General features: G+C 35.9%; 1 protein-coding gene across 1 annotated transcript in view; it reads right to left on the bottom strand.

Moving 5' to 3' along the window:
- Positions 1-20,241, bottom strand: part of LOC134749096 (protein unc-13 homolog B-like) — a 329,794-nt gene that overhangs the window by 198,523 nt on the left and 111,030 nt on the right. The window contains exons 6-12 of the mRNA XM_063684000.1: positions 10,340-10,453; positions 9,015-9,130; positions 5,911-6,014; positions 3,882-3,967; positions 3,330-3,426; positions 1,117-1,339; positions 250-334 (exon numbers count right to left, since the gene is read on the bottom strand). Of these exons, the coding sequence (XP_063540070.1) occupies positions 250-334; positions 1,117-1,339; positions 3,330-3,426; positions 3,882-3,967; positions 5,911-6,014; positions 9,015-9,130; positions 10,340-10,453 (825 nt within the window). The remainder of the gene's footprint in view (positions 1-249; positions 335-1,116; positions 1,340-3,329; positions 3,427-3,881; positions 3,968-5,910; positions 6,015-9,014; positions 9,131-10,339; positions 10,454-20,241) is intronic.

Raw genomic sequence — 20,241 nt, 5'->3', positions numbered from 1 at the left:
AATATTGGTTTCATATTACCATAGATGTAATGCTCGGAAGAAAGTAAATATAACTATTTATATCATGCATGTCTCTATTGAAATAAAGTAGGTACATTTCCAGTGTAATTAAGCAACAGCGATAGAATGTAATTTACAAAAACTGAAAGTACAGCAAGCGTCCTTTATGGCCCTGTACGCAAACGTAACTTACATCTAAAAATCCAGAGGAAATCTTAAGAATTTATATACTTCCTGGAATAAACTAACCAGGAAGACTTGCGGCGGTCCGCCGCTGCCGTGGTCTGTATGGAGCCATACCGTTGAAGTCCGAAAACCGAGAGGACGCTGGTAGCTGCAACAATGGAACAGATTAGAAGTAACTCTTTACGTAAGTACATAAGTAAGCAATATTAACTTTGTTGCACAAAACCGAAAAATGCTTTAAACCAATACAATTTCTTTTGAAGTATGAATTTAACCTTATTTCAAGAAATGGTAACCGAAAGGCAATAAAGTAAGACCGAAAAGTACCTATTACTAAATGGACTAACTCGAAAACTCAGGCAAGTTTAAATCATCCTGAGGCAGACCAATTAGACGACAGATGGTTGACAAAAGTAGTAATGTATAGGCTGAACACTTTCAGCCATTAGAGACCATGTTTTATTTTGACGGAGTGGGAATACACTTACGCACGGTGTGTGGGACTCGCCGCTCCTTTTCCCTCTCTTGGCGAGAGGGGGGGAGAATTTGGCCTTACCCACTAAACCCACTCCGGCGTTTCACCCTCTTTGCCGTTCGTGAAGGCGCACTGGGATCGATGACATTCCACCACGGAGCCATAGAGACCATACATGGTCTCTATGGCTCTATAGCAGAATGCTCGTTGAATGGTCTGCCACCTCATGACACGAATCTAAAACTGCCCCTACAGTTCACGCACGTTTCCTATAAATAGGTCCACCTACTGACATATCTACGGGAACATGCACTTGGATCTTTGCTCGCCGCAGTCACCTTATTCTAGCGGCGCTAACGCCTTTCTTGTATTTTTTCATTAATCGCAAACGTTAGGTCTTGTCGTCGCGTATTTCCTTTATCGAATCGTCCATTGATTTTGAATGCAGCTCTCACCTGTTTATGCGGCACTTGTGGCAACTGAACGACAGAAGACCGCCTCTTATTAACTATGTTCTCGTATTCCGTCGGCGTGAGCCCGTAGCATTCGTCGTAGAAATAGCGCCCGCCGCTGTCCCACTGCCGCGAGTCCTCCGCCGCGAACGACATCTGGTACGGGTAGCTAGAAGAATCATAGTAATCTTCGTAGCTGGGTTGCTGCGATAAATGCGAATGGTCCCTGGAAAAACAGATCATTCATTAGAAAATGTGATGTTACGTAAAAATTTATTTTGACGACTTTAATTAAATCAAATTATGCGAGTTAGAAAGTACCTAATCGCACATAATTTATTGTCACTAGTCGCTGTTTTTGGTCAAGCAAGCGATAAATAGGCGATTGATGTTTATGCTAGTTGTATTCTTGCGTGCAAGTATTTTTAATTTATTATAAGAGCGTTTTCACATTGTCCGATCCGATACCTATCGGATGTATGATCCTACATAGGGAATGCAATCTCGAACTTGCAATTTCGAGATCTCGCGAGATCTCGCACGAATTTTCAAGATTCAATCTCGTTAACAGGAAATCTCGATTTTTTCAATCTCGGTCGAAATCTCGATTAATATTTGCAAGATCTCGAACGAGATTGAAAGATTGGTCCGTGTGAATTACCTACTTTGTTTTGAGTAATCTGTTTGACCTTAGATTCATGTTGCAGTGCTATTTGTGTGCGGCCGTCTTTAAATGACGATAGAGAAATCACTTTTTTATAAAAGTTGAACTTTTATTAACTGTTGACTTTTAGGGTTCCGTACCCAAAGGGTAAAAACGGGACCCTATTACTAAGACTCCGCTGTCCGTCTGTCCGTCTGTCTATCATCATCATCATAACTGAAGAGCTTTGCTCTTGTCGGTGGAGTAATTGCCAGTTCTGCCAGGTCTGTCTGTCACCAGGCTGTATCTCATGAACCGTGATAGCTAGACAGTTGAAATTTTCTCAGATGATGTATTTCTGTTGCCGCTATAACAACAAATACTAAAAAGTACGGAACCCTCGGTGGGCGAGTCCGACTCGCACTTGGCCGGTTTTTTGTTTGTTTTTATGTTCAAAATATAACATGACGTAAATTAAATATAAAGCATATAAAGTAAGTTTATCCGGAATTCTTAGTTTTTTTAATAAAAAAAAACACATTTTTAATTACTTTGTCATATCTCGATCTCGTCGAGATTAATATCGATCTGGAAAATCTGACGGTCGAGACCTCGAAACACCCAATCTCGATTCAGATTTTTCTTGCGAAATCTCGAATCGCCAATCTTGGTGCGATGCAATCTCGCAACTAGATTGGCGATTCCGTTATCCTACATCCCCGTAGTCAGGCTGCGGGGCCCCGCCCGGGCGCCGTCTCTAGCGGTCACGCCCACGACAATAAAAACATTATTCCTACACATACGCACACAAAAAAATATTATCGGTCTGACAGCTGACGGGGGGCTCCGACATAGCTGAATTTATCGGAAGGGCTTTTCCGATATGGGATGTCGGAAGGCGCCTATGGGAAAAACAGCTGCAGGAGAGTGCTATATGGCATTAAGCTTGCCTTTTTGCGTTATCTACCGTTCTTTAGTAATAACTATTTTATTAAATGAATAAATAAATACAGAAAGACACTTACGTCTCACATTTTTCTTTCATCCGACATCCGATATCGGATCGGGCAATGTGAAAACTTCTAATACAATTGTTACTTCAGTCAAATTTTAACAGTATTTAACTAAATGTTCGTGCAGACCTGGCGAATGCGCCGCCAGAATTTTGTGAACCTGAACTGACTATACGTAAACCATATTGCGAAGACATAAAATCTACGAATAACCAATTACGAGTAAGAGCATTGTTTACCTACTATAGTTCTTTCACGTTAAGAATTCAGTAAAATCATCAGTGTCCGCCGGCCTAGCCACGCCCTTAACTAATCAAATCGTTCCTCATTAGACAGTCAATTTAACAGTGACCAGTTTAAGAAATACTTTTTACTTAATTAAGAGCGATTTGATTAGCTACGAGCATCGCTAGGCTGGCGTATAATAATGGTTTTACTGCATTCTTAACGCAAACGAACTATAGTATTTTTTTTTATGGTTCTTTTGGAACGGCACGCTAATGGCACACTCGTCAGATCTGGATGCACCTTTACAACCGATAATAATCGAATAATCATACCTAATGTGCGTGCTATTGGAATATGGGTCATAACCGTAGCCCATACTTTCGTCGTAAAGCGTGTTCTGCCTCTCGAGGCTTGGCCGCCTTTGGTCTTCTGCAATAGTAGAAAAACACTTAAATGTATTATTATATTTCTGATTACATTTATTTAGGAATATTTTGAAGATGGTTAACTTTCGTTTGCATGGCGGTCATACTTGAGAGTTTATTAGTAGATTATCTTACTGTACAGTCAAAGACTTTGAAATCTGTGCCATGTTGTACCTCAAGTGACAATAATAATGATCCACTAGATGTCAGATTCACAATTATTTTCCTCGTAACAAGACCATTCAGCCCTTACTTTTCTCGACAAAGTACTCGCACAGAGCGTGCGGTTAAGTTTTGTATAATAAAACAGCCTGTCATATTCATCCATCACATTATGAACAAAGATGTGTAGCAGCTGTTTTTAGTGCTGTAAAATACGTATGAGTTTGTTCAAACTTAAATGGTGAATGTAATATTTAAGAAATTACATATTTTTTATTTCAATCATTTAAGTCATACCTGCGGATTGCCAATCTGCAGCTGTTCGCCAAGATATCGCAGACTCGACGCTTGTTTGAGCATGTAGTTGTGACCACGTTTCTAACCTGAAAGAAACAAATCGCAGTAAATATATCAAAATATAATATGATAATAACTGTATACTAATAACAACACATTTTGATCATTGGTAAAAAAAAAACGGTTTTGGCCTCGAGTTCCAGAAACAATTATTTTGGTTTAGTATTTGTAATTAGGACATGTAATGTATGTACAGTGTTGTGTACACAAGGCCACCCGTGATTACAAATAATATTATTATATAGCTAGGTAGATACTGAAAGGACGACGATAATAATTCGTGACTTGACTTCGTGATTGTGCAGCTTTTATTTGAAACTGTAATCTTTTTATTAAGTATGCAAACTTCTAGTAATACCTAAACAATCTGTTTATTAAAAATGTTTTTGTCTTTATTTAAGTTGCTATGACAGTCAAATTGCGTATTGCGGATAAAAACCCAATCAAACTATCTGGTAAACATAAGATATTCATCCAGTCCTCTACTTAGCAAACATTCAAGGTAAATAGTTTCAACCATTCACGAAAGATGGCGCTAGTATCAAAGAATTGATTGTTGCTCCTGAACGCCATCTGTGTTTTATTTTGATAAATAGTAACTAAATAGAATAGCAGGGTGTATTAATACGAGAAAGTTTACTTTTAGTGCTGGTGATTTAGTTCTAATGGTCTAATCCATAGTTGCAACGACACGGGAAACAGTTTTATCGAGATACCATTTCATAAAGGACCCAATGGCAAAGTTATAAATTACAATGATAAAATAAAACTATGTAAATGGATTATATCGCGCCTCGATGAACGTAAAATACCTAAATACCGACGTTTCGAGCCCTTTACAGCGACTGAGAAAAAATATTTTCACCTCTGTAAAAATTACAATGTACAAAACTACCCGCATACAAAAATAATGAAAAAATCCATAAAAATAGGCTGGTTGCATAACCAATTACCAAAACCCATTAAATGATACAGCACTGAGATTCAAAGAAGTGACAGGCCAGGGACAATCCTCCACAAATCGACCAATTACACAGCAAGCATTTTTATACCTATACTATACGTGGATGGCAAACAAGCAAACGGCCTGCTTGATGGTAAGTAACCATAGCCTATGGGAGCCTGCACCTTCAGGGGTGTAACATGCGCGTGGTCGACCCTTTAAAAATCCGTACACTCTTTTTGTGAAAAACCCCATGCTGAAGACCCACGAGAAAACCTCGGCAGCCTCAAAGGTTCAATATCGCTCGTAAGTTTGGGATCGTTGACGATTCGTACAGCGCGCCTTTGGACTCCGTCGAAGGGTCTAAGCTGCTGGCATCCACGTGCTCTTGCCCAAAGGTGACACCAGTACTCCATAAACGAGGCTGGACTTGCGACTCATATAGTAGCAGTCTTTGCCCTGGAATCACCTTGATTAATTGAGCACACCGAGTTTTTTGAATGCCAGCGCAGCTTTTCCTTCCAGGTAGAGATGTCAACCCCGAGGATTCCAATAATCCCTGACATGGTAAGGGTGTGGCTATGCTTCTAACTATCTATTCTAACTATCTGTCTATCTATCTATCTATCCCGATCCAACACCAAAACTCTATAGAGTGCTATAGATATCCGACACAAGCTTTTTACGACATTCTAGCACCACATAACGAGTGATGTTGGGACGGCCTGTGGAATAGGCATCCCCAGTACTGTCGTCTGCATAGCAATGAATGTCGATTTATATGGAGCAAAAATAGTTTTGGAGATAGCATAGAACCTTGCGGAATGCCATAGTTAATGTGCATGCTTTTGGAACAGCTTCCGTCTAATGCAGCTCGTATGCGTCTGCCAGATAAAAAGCTACCTCTTCATTTGCATAGTCCTTAACTACCCTCCACTCAAACTCAAGAAGGATTGTGTAATGAGTACAGGATTATTTAGAGTTTTGGTTAAATAGATGTTGGCATAGGTACTTGTAGTCTATTACCTATTTGTTCTTGGCTGACTATTGTAGTAAAGGGGGTCGGTGTCTCCGTGCATATGATATTCCTCCCTCTCCGATGAATTTTCTCTGGACACCTCCAGTGATCTCTGAAATTACAAAGAAATAAGTTAAGTTAATTTAACTATTCTTGGAAACTGGAATCATAATTATTTTGTCAATTGAAACTGAATCAAAATTGTGAATTTTGAAATACTCCTACATAAACCCATCTTCCTAGTCCCATCATAATAGGTAAGCTTAATAAAGTTTATGTTGTGGATACATAAATTACAGAATAGAGTACCTCAGCACACCACTTTGTTCGCGAAGAAGTTATAAAACGGCTCAACCCCATTTTCACTTTGGAGTAGGATTAAATAAAAAACTTTTTTAAATATAGTGTGCGTTGTCAGTCATTAACTAATTATAAAGATCGATTTAGATAATTAAATCTATATATATAAACGTAAAAGTCCTGACTGACTGACTGACTGACTCACTTAAATCAACGCCCAGCCCAAACCGTTGGACCTAGAGAGCTGAATTTTTCACAATAGGTAGTTTTTATAACGTTAGTATCCACTAAGGGATTTTTCAAAATTCATCCCCTAAGGGGATAAAATGAGGGTCCAAAGTTTGTATGGGGTTCAAGTTTTATTTTAAGCTAGCAATTTGAAACTTCGTTGAAAGATATATTATTTAAATAAAATACAAGAAAACTAATTTCAGCGTTTTTAAAAATTCATCCCCTAAGGTGGTGAAAAGGGGGTTGAAAGTTTGTATGGAGATCAAACATTTTATTGAGTGCGGGACTGGAATCTTTGTATAAAGGTATATTATTAGCATAGAAGAAAAGTAATTTCAGCGATTTTAAAAATTCACTCCTTAAAGGGGTTGAAAAGGGTTTGAAAGTTTGTATAGGGTTCAAATTTTATTTTAAGCTAAGAATTAGAAACTTATATCATTAAACCAGTAGAAAACTGATTTTAGCGTTTTTGAAAATTCATCCCCCAAGGTGATAAAAAAGGGGGCTGAAAGTATGGAGATCAAACATTTCTTTGAGTGCGGGACTTGAATCTTTGTATAAAGGCATATTATTAGAACACAAGAAAATTATTTCAGCGTTTTTAAAAATTCATCCCGTAAAGTGGTTAAAAAGGGGTAGAAAATTTGTAGGGGTCCTAATTTTATTTTAAGCTAGGTACTTGAAACTTCTTAGAAAGGTAGTTAATTAAAAGGGAAGAAAACTTATTTCAGCATTTTTGAAAATTCTTCCCCCAAGGTGGTAAAAAAGAGGTTGAAAGTTTGTTGACAGAAAGTTGACTTCAGGCTTTGTATAAAGGCATATTATTAGAATAAAATAAAAGTAATTTAAGCGTTTTTAAATATTCATCCCCTAAAAGGGTTAAAAAGGGGTTGAAAGTTTGAATCCATTACAAATGCTTATTGAAACTTCTTAGAAAGGCATTGTATAATATTACAAAAAAAGTTTTTTCAACGTTCTTAATAATTCTACCCCTAAGAGTGTTAAAAAGGGGATGTAAGTTTATATATAGTACAAGTTTTCGTTTTAGCTAGGAACATGAAACTTGGTAAAAGGGCATTATATTAAAATAGACGAAAACTGATTGCACCGTGTTTGAAAAGTTTGTATTAATAAAGTTTGCAGCGGGAGCGAAAATTTTTTTTAAATAGTGGACTTGAAAATCTAAGTGTTGAGAGGGATTACATCGAGAACAATTTTTTTTAGTTAGGGGCTTGAAACTTCGTACTTTGTGAAAGACAAATTTCATGCGCTGTATAATTATTAACAAATGATTTACCGTCCCTACTGATATCTTTTGCTGCATAATGTTCTATGCTTATTTAAAATATATAACCACCAGCATACAATTAGAGTTTTGAATGATTCACGGTTAGTTTCACTAGACTTATATTGACCGGGATATACTAACTGCGTCGAAATATCGGGAGCTCACAAATAATACAAAAGGTAATCACGGTCTATATCCCGGTCAATATAAGTCCACCAGCATACAAATCCACGCGTACGAAGTCAGTCGCGGGCAACAGCTAGTACGTACATATAACCCCGTAATAAAATTGCAGCTGCTGGTCATAAAACACGGAACGTTTAAACTGAAAAATAAAATATTTCAATAGCAAAATGGAGCCCAAGATTTGAAACACGGTTATAAAACGTAAACGTATAACGTTTCAGACATATCGTACACACGATTAGATCTGCATTCAATAAACGTCTATAAAATAAATATTTAACTAGATCGAGATTCGATAAAGTTAACATTTTATTTGATAGAAAAGTACAAGCCAGTGAATTTTGATTCAGTTGAATGAAACTTAATTATTCCGACGTTTTTTGTTATTTTGAGAGTTAGGAGTACGTTTGATTGTTTGGTGTATGTTCCTGAAAAGTACATAAATACGTAATCAAAGCTAAAATGTTCCTTGCTTTTGTGCTAAAATATTTCTTTCCTGTTAGGTATATCGCATGAATTGAATGTTAATTTAAATAACTACAAGCAGGTATCTATTTATAGTATAGGTATCCCTATATTATATAATACATACCTCTTTGAAATTGTTGAAGGTGTCTGAAGTCTGAATGTTAGGTATTCCTACTATTCGGACATCTAATAAGACTATATATTCAAGACAAATCTAAAAACGTTAATGTAAATTCGCAAACACGAAATGCCGTGTGACAAAATATCAATTTGTTACGTTTCGAATGAGTGAGTAAATAAATAAATATGCTCAAGAAATAGTTTATTTGTATAAGCAAAAATTTTAACGTTAAGTTTATGGTTGACGTGTGATCGAAGTCGGGAGCCCAAGGAAGCATTGAAATAATATATAGGAACCGTGCCCTTTGGAGGGTCTGCCACCTCGTGACCTGAATCGCAAACTCGCTTAATGCCTCTCGGCAGGTGCAGCCCCCCTATTGCTGACGTTTGCTTTCTTCAGCATTGCCATCCAGTGGCCTAAATCAAAAACTTTAATTTGTCATAATATATACTTATATAAACAGTGTGCCCCTAATGCTGCTCTCCACAGTTCATGTAAGCTTCCTTCACGACTATCACCTGTGGCGTGTGCATTTGGTGCGCGGCGGTACGGAACTGCGAGGCACTGCAGTTGGCGTGCTGACCCACGGGATAGTTGAGGTCCGACGTATAGTCGGAGTCCTCGGAGTAACCCGCTGGAAAATAAATAATGCGTATATTGGACAACAGCAAGAAAGTACATGACAAAGTAAACAATATTCTTTATTTTTACAAACAGAGGCTGGAATTCTCGTGGCAGTTTGAATAGGGTATTCTACTAGTCAAATCAGGTTCTTTTTTAGAACTGTCAAAGCAATTTGCTAATATGGAATTTATATGAAAACTGGATGTAACAGTCAACTTGCCTACTTTTTATATTTCTATCCGATTTATTAAATAGAAATTGTGTTTTAAAATAACTGCTTTATATGCTTTTCTAATAATTATCAGGTGATTTATTTCGTGCATGGTGTGAAATACTTTATTTTAAATACAGTAAACATCCATATTGTCATTAGGGACTTCTCATTTATCGACTTTCGGTATACCTATATCGATACAATGTAGAATACAACATATTAAAAAAACATTAAAAGTAGAGGTAAGTAACAAGCGGTCTTATCGCTAAAGAGCGATCTCTGCCAGATAACTTTTGAGTAATTGAAAATGCGAAATAGAGATGTGCAATAAAGACAATGAAAACTTATAGTTTAACATTTAATTACTACAAAAAAAAATTGCCATCTTTTTTCCATATTATCTGCTTACATTATTTCTGTTACAGTTAATTATCCATTAACTATTATAACTATTAGAAAATGCCCCATATGAGATATGAGTATCGGAAGTCAATAAACGAGAACTCCATATGACAGTTCAAAATTGCCACAATAATTCCGGTATTTTGTTACAATACTGTGTTTTATTTAATCTCAGTAATATCATTGGCGTTTTGTCTAACGTTTCCATTCCAAAATGTGGTGCTGGTATTTTTCATGATATTATCAAAAATCACAATAAGTATTAGAAAAGCGGCTATATATTATCATGATCCCGTACAGTCTCAGCGTCGAACGCCTCATGTGAATTTATGACTTAATAAGTTTACTTCATCATCTTCATTATAGCCATCTGTCGCCCGCTGCTGGGCATAGGCCTCTTCGTGTACGCTAGTCTCATCCAGAAGTGTTCCGCGATCTTCCTAATGTCGTCCACCTAACGAGCTAACGGACGCCAGGCACTTCTTACATCCGAAAGCGGTCACCAATCCGTCAACATTTTGTTCCGCTGGCCAACACTGCATGGCAACATGTCCTGCCTAGTAAAAGCTTGCTTGCTAATAAGTTTATACACAGTTTACTCACAATGAGCTATATACTGCATCTGCCGACGTGCCTGCTCGGCGCGTTCGGCGTCGAGGGCACCGTTGAGGAGATCCAGCTTGCGCTGTAAGTCGGCGCCGCCCGTGCCTTCTGCGTCTGAAATAGAAACAAGTAAAGTCGTTACAGTTTTAGGATTGCTAGGTATACCTATTATTAACGCAAAAGGATTCAATCAATTTTAAAGTATTAAACGCATTCATGTTCATTACGTTCAACTGATCCAAGAACTAAAATTCAAATAAACAATTCTCTTGAGTCGAAGTTAAAAGAAACCCTAAAATTGTGACAAAACACAATAAAAATATTTTAACATCTTCGTCTCACAATACGATCACGGTCATACAATTTCTGTTCTCTATAAGTACATAACTTAAAATCTCTCTTTCCCTTTTACCATCTATGAAAAGTATCTACCTAATTGTATTGTAGAACTCAACAGAGATCAAAATTAATTTCAGTCTAACTTGTAATTTGAACGCTGTGTTACCTTTTACCCACTTGTACGTATACCTACGTTTTCTTTTCTTCCTGACAAGGCCAACAAGTAAAAAAATAATAACGCCAGTGTGACATAAAAATCGTGTATCTAATAACGATGCACACACACACTACAACAGTAGTGAAACTGCCAGCGTAACTAAAAATCAAGATAAATTATAAGAGTGTAATTTCATTGATTCGTCGTTCGTTTTATTCATCTCTCTCCAAAATTTGGGGCCTAAGCTCAGGGATAATTTATGACATTCAAAATTATAAAGAAAATAATACAATGTCTAATAATTTTATCGGGTACATAATATTGATAACGATACTACAGCTTCATACATATGTTCGGTGGTTGCGGGTATACCTACAGCTCTGTTCTATTTTATACGGTACCTAATTATAGCGCCATCGCTATACAAGAATACCACTATACTTATTTAACTTAGTTTTGTCCATACGTTCCAAAACCAAATTTGATCAAAAATCATTTCAAGAGAGCGAACGTTCGCTACAAAGTCACATTAGTCTTATATTTTACTCAAATCCCTATTGATATTCTACGTCTCCTAGGCTAGGAAATGTATGCCCAAAAAAAGGTATAAAGGGGAATGCTTGGAACACAATTTTTGAATACCTTCTTATTGCTTGGCCTATCCGTTTAATCAATAGATATGCTCGTTGGAATTGAAAATCAGTACAAGTCACAAATAACTTTTTTATTTCATCGCCATTGTACACTTACGTCATTAAATTAATCAAAACCAGACGTATTCTCGTCATCGCACTAAATGTTGTAAACTATTACTTGCAAAATCAGGTTACGTCATATTAGGTATGAACAAATAAAAAAAAATATTAATCGCATTCTCGGGAACTAAACAAACATCCGTCGCGTTGTCGCCACCTCGTCATAATCAGGTCCGTAGAAACTAATAGTCATACAATGCTTTAAAATTTATCAGTCGCACATTTGCATTAAATAATTCTCAATTTCAATGACGCACACTGACCTAAATTTTTTTTAAAATCTAATTCTCAACTACCTCGACATACGCTCACGTCAAACAAACATCAAATCTAAGACGCACTCTCGCGTCCATCAAACATTAAATTAATAAATTATTTGACAAAAATATCGTCATCAACTAATCACTGAAAATCAGTCGGTATCGCTTCTTATAAACACACAAAAGGTACTGATGCTGATACCTATCCCTTATGTATTCTAATACATCACATCGACTTACTCAAAACAGCAGAAAACGCAATTTAAATAAAATTCAGTTGGTAACGAAGAAGTAACATGAGATGTACTTTTAATGACTATTTACTTACGAGTTTTAAAACTACCCGCAACTTCATCATGCATTCTTTTGAGAATTTCTAATAAATATGCAACATTACAAGCAATCGCCAAAAACTTATTTCTGAAGCATATAAACCGTCCCAAACTCATAAAATAAAATATGCACTTTTTAGTTCTATAACTCGTAAAACTTAGGAATCAAAGTAAATCTTAAAATCCCATTGTGGGTTAGTGGTACGTTAACACTTCTGATTTGTAAAGATTCTGCTTCTATGGGTTACTCTAATTATTACTTATACAACAATCAAGGTACTTGCAGGTACTCTGATCTGACTGATCCTTCACGATGTGTCCTCTTTGACTGCCTCGATCTAAGTGCACGAGTCTCACGGGCCGGTCCAACTGGCTCCCGTGCCCCACTACCTAGCTACCTACCGTGTTGCCAGGTATTTTCCCAACTACCCTGTACTAATCGGGGTAACGCAATGATGTTGCCACATAATAATTAATAAATCATGACACTACCCATAAAAGAAAAACTAAAACTGTAAAGAAGTGTTAGAAAAGTTATGGTTGAAGAAAAATACCAAGATGAATACAAAACTTACTATGCAGGATTTGTAAACCAGGATTCCCTTGACATTTAGTTCTGGAGCAATCTAAGGCTAGAAATCGGTATTCACATTCAATATACCGCAAGATTGAACTTATGGTTTGGACTGTGGGGAATACTTGGGGCGTGTTCAAAATTTTGAAGTTTTATGCAATTATTAATTTTTTAACGTATTCTTTAACAGAAAATCAAAGTTTTGTTTAATGTTAATGTAATTGTAAGTGTACGGCCATTAAACCAATTTTTTAACATGCAGATACGTCCATGTACCATGTTTCCTTGTTTTTCAATTTCTTCCTTTAATATAACATTTCGAGTACGGCCATTAAGTCCTATTTCTGTAAAATATCTTTAATTCGTTTCTTGAGTATACTATACTATAATTAGTGTCATACTAGTAGTGCGCAATGTTTTAACGTACCTCTATTAATCATAATTATAATCATTTATTTGCACATAAAAAGGGTTTGGGTATTAATTACATCCTGATCGATTTTTTTTATTAAAACAAGCTGATTTTGAAACTTGCAAAATAAGAAACAAATCATAAGGTTTAAGTATCCACCTGATACGAAACCTGGTGCAGAAATTAAACTAGAAGGTTTTCGTATAACTTTTACCTAATTGCACACTGACCTAAAATAAAAGGTCACAAGATCAAGACAGTGCGTTTAGCTTGCGTCCGATCTTCGCCATTATACGCGACCTAATTCTTGTATTAAATTAATTTCCACCCGAGCTACTACCGTTACCCGGAGGGCCACGAAACATATACCTATACGCTCTGAGCATGCACGCTCAACGCGGACCGTCCGTTCGACCGTCATATTTTGTTTTAACCAATATATCGTCAGGTGACAACCAACACTCACTATATAATATTTCCAAAAGTTCAGAGCCATCCCGTTTAAACCTACTAGTAGTAAAACAAGGTTGATGATGATGATTATTGTTAGTTATTTCTTTGCAATTAGTTTTGGTTGCCACAAGGTTGGTATCAGCGTCGAGCGTGGACGCTTGGGGCATGCGGTTCGTGGCCGAGGCGTTCAGCTGAACGGTTACAATTAATTTACTGGAGCGATAGTGAGTTTATTGACCTAATTTGTTTTATTATCGGATAATGAGGATATTTAGAACGACACTAAATAAAGTCTTGGTCATCCTTAAATAATAATAGCGTTCCTTTTATGGCCCTTTGGGAAAACCCTGAAAAATGGATTAACCATACTTTTCCACGAGTTTTTTCCGGCCTCTACAATAAGCGCTAAAACTTGATTATGATAAGCTAGCTGTAACATAATAACAATAAGCAACTGAAATAGCCTTGTGTTAAAAATAACCCTATTAGTTATTCCGTAGTTAGAAATTCTGTGACGTTTACAACACGTGACCATAAAATATACACAGGTACAACACGTAGTAAAGTGCTCAGGATGTCGTACTAGATTTCAATTAAACGCAAAAAAACATTAATGCAAAAATTACCTGGAAATATTTAAAATAGCCTCATTTTAAAAATAGCCCTGCTTTATTAGATTCATATCTTTCAATATTTGTACTGTAGAGTCTCAGAAATAGGGTTCAAAATTCAGGCCTTTAGCAAGAGTTTATAGAAAATATGTGGCAGCAAAAAGCAAGCTTGCGTGACGAAAATGCTACGTCAGGCTTCGGTGCGAATAAATCATGACCCGCCTTAGAATTGGCTGCGATAAGGTATAACCAAGTACAATGCCTACCTTTATGTCTAAAAGATCATGAACAATTGTTGACAGCTTTAGCTTTTTTTGGGTCTAGACATACAGAGCTAGATTATGCTCATAATGAGTAAAAACATAAATTAATATACAACACGAAGATGATATTTCAGTTAGACTGGACTATTATCATCAAATGAATAATTATAATTTAAATCAAGTGTGATTAAAAATACAATGGAAATCGCTTACCAAAATTTCCAATTAAGTTGATATTTTGGTTTTATTTACATCATGAAAATACCTACATAAAACCCTTGGGACTTAAAAAAACTACCTCACATAGGCTCAGTAACCACCATACTCGCTTAAGGGGCTACCTGAGGTTTTCATCGATTTTGAATCGTATCTCCTACTTTTGCACTACATATAGAATTATAAGACAAGCGGCTATCGGTTCTTCAATCTTTTGTCTCCATTTTTGTCTACTGGATTCTGAAAAAAATAATACTTATTTATTTATGATTGTTTTAAACATTGTCTAAAAAAACACTTTTGTTCGTATCTCGATTGCTGTGAAAGATCTTACTTATACGAAATCTACATATTTGGGTTCGTCTTAGACATCTCTAAAAATTTGTCTAAGGTTTTAATTTTAAACTAATTAACACAAAAGTTATGGCCAGAAAACCAGTTTTTTGGCCTAAAATTGTTCAACTTTGATGCCAAATATTTCGAAAACAATGAACTTTGAAGTAAATATGGGATACTATATTGCTAAAATCCGTTGCTGTTAATATGATAAGCTACAAAAAACATTAGAAAACTAAGGGATTCCAATCGAAGGTCATTGGGGCATGGGATCCCCTTAAATCCGACTTTTAAAACGAATCTTTGCCACAAGTTATTTTTAAAAGTTTTGAAAAAACTTCCCTCTCGTGCATGAGAGGAAGCCTGTGCCCAGCTGCTGCTGCAGTGGGACGTATATAGGCTGAAATATAATTATATTATTGAAAACTTCATTTACTAAGTTTTCATAAAGCTTGGCGAGATTCTTTAGCTCAGTATTCAACAAGCGCATGTGATTAGAGAAATACGTGACAAATTTACTTTTAATTTGCTTTCAGCGCTCATGGTTGCGTTCAATCTACTGAAAATAAGTAAACGATTAACGGCGCCTATCTAGTTACTAGACTTTTATGAATAGCGAATCAGTGATTATAGATTTGACAAAATTTCATAGGCATATAACTATTTAGCACGAAGTAACTGGTGCCTGTTTCATGTTATTTCACGGTTGAGAATACCAAACGATATTCCTAGACAGCTAGTTAAAAATATATTCTGCAGTCGGCTGGAGATAAATCGATGTTGGAGGCTTTTATAGTTTCTCAAATAAGCCTTATTTACTTTCAGTTCATTCAAATATAGGTATATTATCTCAATGTATTTTTATTGTGTGTCTATAGGCGGTACAAGTTAAAAGTTTGGTGATTTAGATATTTTCTCTCATCTGGAGACATTATCAAACCTTATAAATTGATTTTGTTTTTCAATAACTCGATCGCATCAATACATAAGATGCAAGTAATGTCAAAATGTGAAGAAGAACGTTACCTACCTAGTAAATTTTACACCTGTTTAATCGTGTAAGCTTTCTAAATTCCTTAAAAATGTTGGGAGTCCGAGAGACTTGCCCAATATACTTGAACCATTTATGAAACTCACCTGGGCAAGTCTCCCGGAATCCCTCTTATAGTAATAATAGACGTTTGCTATAAGTCCCATAGGTCATATAAAAGGAAATCCAATCGTGGTTCCAAATAGCTTCTCCAACTCATAAGACACTTAAACATAGTTCTTGAAGCACATACTACAATGTAAGTAATAGTACGCCGTAACGTTTTATTGGCTCTAAATGCCACGTAACCCTTTCTTCGAAGATCCTACAAGACAAGGGACACGTCTTAGTGGAAAATCACCTCTTTTATGTGTTTTTCTAAAGAATCCAGGTTATAATTTGGTTCGATCATCAATATTTCGTTTAAAAGTAAAACAACCAACATTGTTTTAAACATCACTTTGTTCGGAATTTTTATTTATTGACATGTACGACATTTGTTACATCCGGGTATTTTTATTTGTGTGTCAAGATACACTATTCTACTTGATAGTGGTCTGTATGACTGTACAGATCACTATGAAATAGAATACTGCGAGTCCGCGTACCGAGGGTTCTGTTAATAAATAATAAATAAATAAATTAACTGATCAAATATTTATTTACCTTCTGTAATAATTAAAAGTTTTAGATATACATATACAGTCAGCATCAAATAGATAGTGACGGCCAAAGTGGTCAAATATATCTGAACACATCCTTATTTCTGTAGTAATAAATGTGTGTTACGATATATTTGGCCACTTTCAAAATACTGAACGAAAATATTTTACCTTTTCCATAAAGCTATGCGATAGTCCGGATCCGAAGATCCCTCATTAACTATTACAATATATTTGTAACTGTGTTTTTCATTATGTATGTACTAAAATTAATTATGAACTTTGGGTTATTTTTCAAATTGCCCGTTAAAAAAGTACATTCGTGCGCCAAACTCACCTCACGGCGAACTACACCACTGCCTCCATAAATAGAGAGGTCATGACTCTTCACTGCCCCCGTTTCAGCCAGTTGAGTGCAACCTGCCTCCAATCTGGGCTATTTCAGGCGACGCTAATTCCAAACCTCTAATAGCCAAGTGTAGAGTCAGATTGAAATACGTGGATATTGGGATTTCGTTTCACACACGTGTTTGTTTTTGTTTTTCATTTTAGGGTTCTCTGTACCCAAAGGGTAAAAACCGGACCCTATTACTAAGACTCCGCTGTCCGTCCGTCTATCTGTCTATCTGTATGTCTGTCTGTCTGTCTGTATGTATGTCTGTCTGTCTGTCTGTCTGTCCGTCCGTCTGTCACCAGGCTGTATCTCATGAACCGTGATAGCTAGACAGTTGAAATTTTCACAGACGATGTGTTTCTGCCGGGCTAGCACATGATTGGCGCGAGAGTATCTCGCCGCGACATAGACTACCCGTCCCTCTTTAATTCATACAGTTAGTAAAAGACGGGTAGTCTATTTCGCGGCGAGATACTGTCGCGCCAATCATGTGCTCGGCCTACTGTTGCCGCTATAACAACAAGTACTAAAAATACAAGCTTGTAAAAACAGAATAAAATAAATATTTAAGTGGGGCTCCCATAACAACAAACGTGATTTTTTTGCCGTTTTTTGCGTAATGGTACGGAACCCTTCGTGCGCGAGTCGACTCGCACTTGGCCGGTTTTTACTTTATACTTGCGTTTAGAGTGCGAGGTTGTGTGTGTTCGTCTGTGCATACGAATGAATGTTCCCATTTAACAGATTTACAAATTTAGTTGCGATTTTCTTTAAAGGATTTGTAATATATTAGTATACCAGCGACGAATATTTCATTAGTTTGAACTCACCAAATGCATTGGTGTTTTGAATTAATTTGGTGTTTTTAAACTTAGTTATTATTTTCCATTTATAATTTTAGCAGTGTATAAAAGAATGGGGTTATTTTTGTTTAAACCTTCTTAAAACCGTAGCGTTCTCAAGAAAAGCTTGGAGTGTACCTTTTAATAATCCGGTATTCACCGGTATATTTTTAGCCCCTTAAGACACATCAATTATTTATTTTTATTCTGTTATATAAACGATGATAAGACTAATGAGTACCTACTAATAAACAGAATTTTATCTTTAACGTTAGTCGCATTATTAAATACCTATAATACTCTAATATTTATTCTTATTTTAGATTTACAAGCTATTTTAATACTGCCAGATATTTCAATAGTAAAGTCCCTACCTACGGTAATTAATTAATTATACCTACTAAAAGTCTAACTTCCAATCTTCTTGGAAACATATTGTGTTTTGTTTCCACACGGGAGTGATATAGTTAAGTATTTATGAGAAACAGCGCCACGTGTGTACCTATATACAATACGTGTGTGGAATAAAAAAAACATTATGTGGACTTAGAATAATAAAACTTGAAGGTGAGTTCTGGCAATCACGGTGAAGCAATTGAAATTGTATTATTTTAACACAGTGCCCTGTGCAGGAAATTTAAGGGTTTCACTTCGGGATGAGAGATAATAAGATGACAACTCGTACACACCTTCATTGTGGCGTTCTACTCTCTTACAAATCACAGAAAATTATTGTAATAGCGAAGCAGATTTATATACAGATCGGCTTTTTGGTACCTAGTTACTAAGTTTCTAGGTTTATTACACACTTGGAGTTACACACTGTATACAGTTTCGTTATAGTTTTAGGTTTTTGTTGTTTCTGCATAATTAGCCTCATGCATGAAGTTTATATTTGAGCGAAATATGTTTTATTCAGATGTTTGTTACCGTTATATCATGTTACAAATGCATTTCCGTTTTTAAATTACCATTTAATTACTTAAAATTATAAATAAAAAGTACAAAAATTTGCCCGCGAAAAGCTAGTGAGCGAACGCTCGAAACGCCACGTGACGTCACGCGTTCGACAGATTAATGTCATTAGTAGCAAACGTCAGTTGGGCCGCCCAACGTGTGACGTCATCACGCTCTGTCGAATTCGCGCCAAAAATTATGAGCGTTTCAACCGCTCAAAAATTTTCAACATTTTAAATATTTTTTAATAAAATAATGTTAAGGTTTACAAAAGTATTTTTATCATTTCCGGTGTTCCAACGATATAAATTATGAATCCAAAAATAAAAATAAATTCATGCATGGAGCTAATTGTTATTTTAAAGACGCTTTAATACCGCATTAAATTTTTAATGCTAGCTTTGATGCGAAGATGAAATTGAGACACAAAGAGAATATAGACATTTTACTTATTGTCTTGTTCACACTTTCACTTATTTGAAAATATGTAAGGTTCGAAGTTGCTTGATTTTCTTATGAAAACATTGTTTTGAAAACAATGAAAATTCTTTAACAAGAGACGATAAAGGAACTTCCTCGTTCAGATCAACCGTGAGCAACGTTGCTGTGATGTCAAACAAAAAGTCGGAAGTTTTAAAGCTACGGTGTTAAAAAAGAAAATTCGTTAGGGGCTTTTGGGATTAGGTCTTTATTCATGAGTCTTAACAATTGAGTATAAAGAGGGAATTCTTAAAATTCTACCATCTTTATTTGTTTACTAAGTAACTACTTTGCTTTAATTTTATTATAAACTTTTTAAACATTTTGTGTTCGCATCCAAAGAACTTCATCAAAAGTCCCCTTAAGATCGATTGGGTCATAATAGACTAACTGAAATTATCATTGATCATTTCAGTTAGTCTATTATGACCCACTGCTGGGCAAAGACCTCCCTCTCTTTCTACCACGCGTCTCTGTTTATAACAATATAATTATTATGGCTAATTTTTCCAAAAGACGTTATGGTTGTACTCATTCGAGGTCTGCCGCATAAGTAGGTATCTTAATTGTTGCTGTCAATTAGGTATAATTTGTAAGTAACATGTTACTTATAGACTTTCTGACTTAAAAGAAGTTATTTAGAATGTTATGTTATCTGAGTCATAAAAATGAATAGGTTACTTCATTTTACCAAAGTTGACTAACAAATCTATGGGTAAACATACTTGCTAAAATAATAACCATTCCTTTTTCTGGACTACGGCAAATTTGCCGTACGAGTAGCCCAGTAAAAGCAAAATAAAACTGCGCGACTCATAATGAACTTAAT

The sequence above is a fragment of the Cydia strobilella genome, chromosome 17 (assembly GCF_947568885.1).
Source record: "Cydia strobilella chromosome 17, ilCydStro3.1, whole genome shotgun sequence".
In the NCBI taxonomy this organism is placed as follows: domain Eukaryota; kingdom Metazoa; phylum Arthropoda; class Insecta; order Lepidoptera; family Tortricidae; genus Cydia; species Cydia strobilella.
The sequence above is the reverse complement of the archived record's forward strand: the minus strand, read 5'-3'. Positions and strand labels throughout refer to the sequence as shown.